Raw genomic sequence first — 6,000 nt, 5'->3', positions numbered from 1 at the left:
TTCCTTGAAAATATCATGCCTTTCTATAAAGAAATTCTGCTGCGTGATACGCAGAAGAACACGTTCAGATTACAAGGATTTTTTTTTGATATCTGAAGAGTATCTCATACTACCGAGCATTCTGGAATTTTTGGATTATATAATTATCTGAAATCGTTCCAACCATTCAAACATATGGAGAGAACGGAGAATGGTTAATATGCGAGCGTGCAACTGTTAGTGCTGAAATCGGGTCCAAACAAATGGAAATAGAATGTAAATACATCAGATATTATAAAATGTGGGATTTGATTACATAAATTATAAAAACCATCCATTACTCTCCAAATTTCCGACTACAAGTTACTTGCCGATTTTCTTCCTAAACTTGGATTTTTCTCAGATGTTTATTCTGACAGAGCAACGAGCCCAATTACTGGAACATAACCGAACTAATTTAAGCGGATTTTAAATTAATTAATTTAAACTGCTACTGTTTTCTTCTAATTAAACCTAAACTATTGGAACTACTGCTTTCTTCGTGATCATTGTCTACTTGCTCACTAGAAACCACATCTGTGATTCCACTCGACCCTGAGGAGGAAGAACAAGGTGCAAGGCTCAAATTTGCCCTGTCTTTCGTCATGAAATCGTAGAAAACAGGCCTCGAGTTCTTGGGTTTTCGAACATCGCAGGAGGGCTGTTGAACTTGCTGCTCCTCATTTTTGCCTCCCCTTTTCTTAAAAAATATGCGGCAAAGAACCCAGTCGTCCATTGGCACCACAGGGCTCTGCAACAACAAAATAGTAAAATAAAAATGTGTTCTTTGTGGTTTGGAGAGCACAATTGAAGAAATATCTCAAATGGGGTTCTTCAGAATTGGGAGTTTAAGTTGGGGACTCGAAGATAATCAGATACCGTTCTAGCTTCAATCATAAAAGATGTGACCAAGGATGACTTTTAAGCCTCCGCTGGGATCTTATGAGAAAATAAACTGCTAATCTCATTGAATTAACACTAAATAGAACAAGAAGCTCACTTGGGTTGCATTCTTTTCCGGTGGGGCAATGGAGGCCGGATTTTCGGGCAAAACAAAGCGGTATTCGTGCATAATCCAATCGGTCCTAGTGCCATGGGGAGGCTTTCCTCTATAAAAAACCAGAGTTTTCTTCATCCCCACGACTTGGCCGCCCCTGCAAGTCACAATCTGCTTGTCCAATCCGGTCGCCTTCCAGTAACCAGAGCTCGTCGCTCTGTTCGATCGGTTCCCATTGGGGTACTTGGCCTCCCTAGTGCTGAAGAAGTACCTCTCTTGCGCACAATCACCTAAACCAAAACAAAACAAACCAATTGAGTCTTTCAATTCTCCATCTAATTTCTTTATAGTAGCGATTTTCGAGCTCCATTTCAAGCCATCTGCGCTCCAAACTGATTACTTAACGATTTCCGCACTCACAGAACGAGTGCAGAAGCCGAAAAATGGGAGATTCGATACCATTTCCGTCTAAAACACGATTTGGGTTTTGATTGGTAGGCATTTGGCATTGTAGTTTGGTCAAACCAAATCAAAATTTGAAAAAAAAAAAACCAATCACTTCAAACGGAAGAAGTGAATTGTACGGAAAAGTGAAAAACCAACCTGGCAAATCCCAAGGGTCGGCCTTACAGACATCAACCTCCGGGATGATGGAGGCAGGCAAGGGGCAGGAGTAAACCTTGCGCCGCAAGTACTGTAGAACAAGCTCCTCGTCCGTCGGGTGGAATCGAAAACCGGGAGGCAATCTCAGCACACCATTCTTCACAAAATTAATCCTCTCCATGTCCGAGAAAATCCCAATGAACTGAAAAAGCTAAAGCCTTTTAGTCCGAGAAAGTCCAATGAACTGAAAAAGCTAAAGCCTTTTAGTCCAATCCCAACTCAGAAATCTAATCCTGAGCAAACACAGTCATGACAGGGTCTTATAGTCCGTTGGAGGGTTGGATAATATAAACAAACGAGGAGATTGGACAAGAACAAGAGGGAACAAGAACAAGAAGGAACGAAGAGTCCTAACGGAAATAAAAGTGTGGAGAGATTAATGGTGGTGAGTTTCAAGGTGAGAAAGTGTGGCTTGTTTTATAGTAATGGGTGTTAGAGACAAGGCGAGGAGCGAGAAAAAGAGAGAGAGAAGAGGACACCCATTTGGCGTAAACAAGACTCAATCTCCTTTTCCTTGGACACAATTTTAACAAAACGTAGAGGGCTCTGCGAAAAGGTTAAAGTTTTTGCCAACTAAAGGAAACCCAAAATCCTTTGAGAGAGAGAGAGAGGAAGACTTTCTTCTTTTAGTGTTCGACCTTTGTGTGTGGAAATAACCGAAGCTGTCAAAGCCCTTTTGGGTTTCTTCCCTGCCTTCCAAATCTCAAATTTTGATAAGAGTATGGTTTTGTTTTATCGCTTACCTAAATTGCCATTTTAATCCTTACCCTTCATGTTGCAAACTTGTATATTTTTTGGACGGTGGGGAGGTGCATTTTGGTCCTCTCACAAAACAATCACATTGTGTACGTTGATTGCTTCTTAGTTGTAATAGTTTATTTTAAGACATATTTGTAAAAGTAACTTCTTAGAATCACCAAAAAAAAAACTGTTTTCGCATATATGCCAATTTTGTGATTGACTAGCGAGTAATTTTATGGAGACGTCATTGTAATTTTACTCCAATGCAATCACATATTGCTACATAGGAAATCTTACATACAAGTCAATCCCTAATCGGTTTGGGATACCGCAACATTAGCAACGCTATTTTAAGTAGGTTTCTTTCATAGAATTTAGGGAATAGGCAATGCATGGCTCTTTACTTGCAATGAGATGCAGGAAAGCTAATCTCTACTTCCTGACATTGCAACGTCTACCCTACCGTTCAACAAAAGATGGACGAGATATTTCACTCTCAGTTGTGATTACTTGATTAGGCTTCGTATAGAAACAAGTAAACTCATTCTATGATTACCTGAGAATCATGTCTTCATTCATTTATTTGGCATACTTGAAAGTTTAAATGAGGCTTAAAAGTAACATATATTATCTCCAAATCACCATCAGACACATATAAACGTAGGAGCGAGTCTTAGAAGTAGCATACCTTATCTCAAATCCACATTTTAACACAATTATTAAGTTAACTTATTAAACTCAGAAAAATAAATGTTTATTGACACATATACAAGTAGTTTTTCATATATGCTATTGTAATAATAGCAGTATTTCAAACCAGTAACACATTGTTATATATAAAATTTGATATCGGTGCATGATTAATTTAGAATACTGCTAGAATAACACCCTCGTTGTAGGTAGATTTTCCGTACAATTGACAGAGGAAATGCTCAAAGGGTATTATGGTCTTTGTACCGAAGTCTGATGAGCAAAGGCCAAGTTCTGGTACGAAAGGCAGACGGCATTGGAGGAGGATTCTCTCTCCTCATAATTTTTTTCCCTTTTCTTTTTCTTTTATTTGAATGGTTATGATTGAGTCACGTCAATATCTTATATTGATTTTTTTATAAAGATAATAAGACAAAAAATAATATGTAAAAGAATGAGAGGGAATGGACAAGGATCCTCTCCTGAGCAATTCCCTAGGGATCCTAGGAATCCCGCAATCATGTCCGTTCATCGTATATCGTGCGGTCAGAAATTATTTAAAATTTAAATATGAATAGTATTTAACGAAAACTGACCACACGATATAAAATGAACGGACAAGATTGCGAGATCCCTAGAATCCCTAGGGAATTGCTCATGAGAGAATCTGGTCAGAGGGAATGAGATGAGAATAGGAAGAAAAAAAATCATACTCCGAGGGTAATAGTTGCAGGCAGCAAAAGGTTACGGCCCTGTAAGGATGAAGTCACGTTATGTCATGCTGACAGCTGTACTGGACCAAAAGCCTTAAAAGTCATTGGGTGAAATTACGGTTGTAGCCTCTGTCATCAACATTTAGTTATGGTGCCATTTGCCGGGTAAACAAAAGGTCGGACTACGGAATATTTATGTCTGCGGTTTCTTTTTCTTTTTGGAATATTAAAGAACCAACAAAAACAAAACTGCCTAAATTTGTTGAGAAATGAGAATATTAGGCTTTTATTTTTGTAGTTTTTTTTCTTTCATTCAAGGAAGTGAACCATTGACGACATCGGCGGGAAAGAAAAATGTTACTAAAAAGCTGATTATCGTATGTTTTTAGAGGCCATACTTGATTCATCCGCCCCTTTAAATTTGCAACTTAGAAAAAAAAATTGACTATTTTGGACCATTTTCTCATGTTGCTACTAGCTATAGATCAGATATGATCGGTTAAAGAAAGAAGAAATGGTCTATGAATGATTAAGCAAGACTTTGCCTTAGAGACTAACGAAATGCAACCTAGAAATTTTATTATACAAAAGTTATTTGAAGACCTCTTGCTTCTGCTTCCCTACTTACTTTTGCTATTACCTCAACAACTTTCAATCTGCTCGCTTAAATGAAGATCAATAATGGGCGGAAGGGCTTTATACATGACCGCAGAGTGGGAGAGAGGGAGCCTTTCTTACCTGCTTCTTAATAGTTTTTTTTTTCCGACGAGAAAACATTTGACTTTACTTTTCGATATCCATGGTGTCGAAAACAAGGAAAATTTTACCAATTTCTTTTTTTAATCCTCATAAAACGTAATTATTTGAAGAAGGTTCAGATATCCTTCTTATTTATCGGATGCTTCATAAGCTAAAAATATATGTTTGATCCGACGTGAAGAGGCGCTTACCAAGTACATAAGGGGGAATGAGAATATTAGGCTTTCATGTACTTATTTCTAGGCAGTTTTGTTTTATTTACAATATTCTTTGTTAGTTGTGTCTTACACAATTAAAAATATCTGTTTATATCAAATTTAATATTATTAGCCTACTTATTCATTTTCATTTGTAAATAGGTTTTAAGTTCGATTCTCATCAAAAATGAATTTGAACCACATTATTTCTAACATATTGTGAGGTTAAGCTCATCCCTTCCCCTGTAGATAATATTATTTGTTAAAAAATTATATATATATATATATATATATATATCATTAGCCTTTTCAAATGTTTAGTACCATGGCAAAAAATAAAAGATAATTATATTAATTTTTTCTATCTTTTATACAACAATATAGATTCACTAAAACGCCTGCGATTTGGGTTAAGAAAATGAACTATTCACAATAAATTGAATTAGAACTCGTTGTTCAATCGAATATAAAATTTCTAAATTATAAATAATAATAAAATCATTAAACTATAATATTAAATGACAGTAATCTATTTATTTAAGGTTAGCCAAATACTTCCGACAAAAAACATAAAAAGGTTAGCCAAAACTTCAATGAGTACTTAAAAGTTAAAAGTGTAACTCTTTTAACAATCTCTTTGGTTACGTAATAACCAAATACTGTTGATGTTATTCCATATAAAATCCATCATAAGATTTTGGCTTCATTTTTTTCTTTCAAGTTTCTATCAAAGATCTTATTAGGTTGTTTATAATTGTTAATTTTCATTAAGCATGGATTCAATTATATCAAATACAATAACAACAAAGTCTTATAATACTAAGTGAGTCGGTTGTATGAATCCTAAATCGTCAGTGCGTCGATTTTGCGTCAAATCTTCCGTTATCTTCAAGTACTTCATTTCTTTTTTAGAGTCTCTTATAAGTCTTCTTAGGTCTTCCTCTATCATTTTTGCCTTAACCTCTATCTCATAATCGCATTTTCTATCCAAAGCATTTTTAGGTCTTTGGCCACAAAATTTGAGATACTAACATCAAGGCTCATAATCTTTTGACATCTTAACTTAAAATAGGTGGAATAAAAGAAAGTTGTATGTATTTGGTTGGACAATTAAACATGAAGAATATAAGAATGGCATAATATCTTCAGCCACCTAAGTTACTTGCCAAAATAGATCAAACCATAAATAATTGAATTATAAAACAATTATATATATATATAT

General features: G+C 35.6%; 1 protein-coding gene across 1 annotated transcript; it reads right to left on the bottom strand.

Annotated features, from left to right (window-relative positions):
- Window positions 1-291: 291 nt before the first annotated feature.
- On the bottom strand, window positions 292-2,048 carry NAC22 (NAC transcription factor 25-like). The gene is given in 3 exon segments (NM_001294071.1): window positions 292-769; window positions 1,019-1,305; window positions 1,619-2,048. Coding segments are annotated over 3 exon segments (768 nt in total). The 5' UTR covers window positions 1,800-2,048; the 3' UTR covers window positions 292-469.
- Between the last annotated feature and the right edge of the window lie 3,952 nt (window positions 2,049-6,000).

The sequence above is a fragment of the Malus domestica genome, chromosome 16 (genome assembly GCF_042453785.1).
Source record: "Malus domestica chromosome 16, GDT2T_hap1".
NCBI lineage: Eukaryota > Viridiplantae > Streptophyta > Magnoliopsida > Rosales > Rosaceae > Malus > Malus domestica.
Note: the sequence above shows the minus strand (reverse complement) of the source record. Positions and strands in the feature narration are given on the sequence as shown.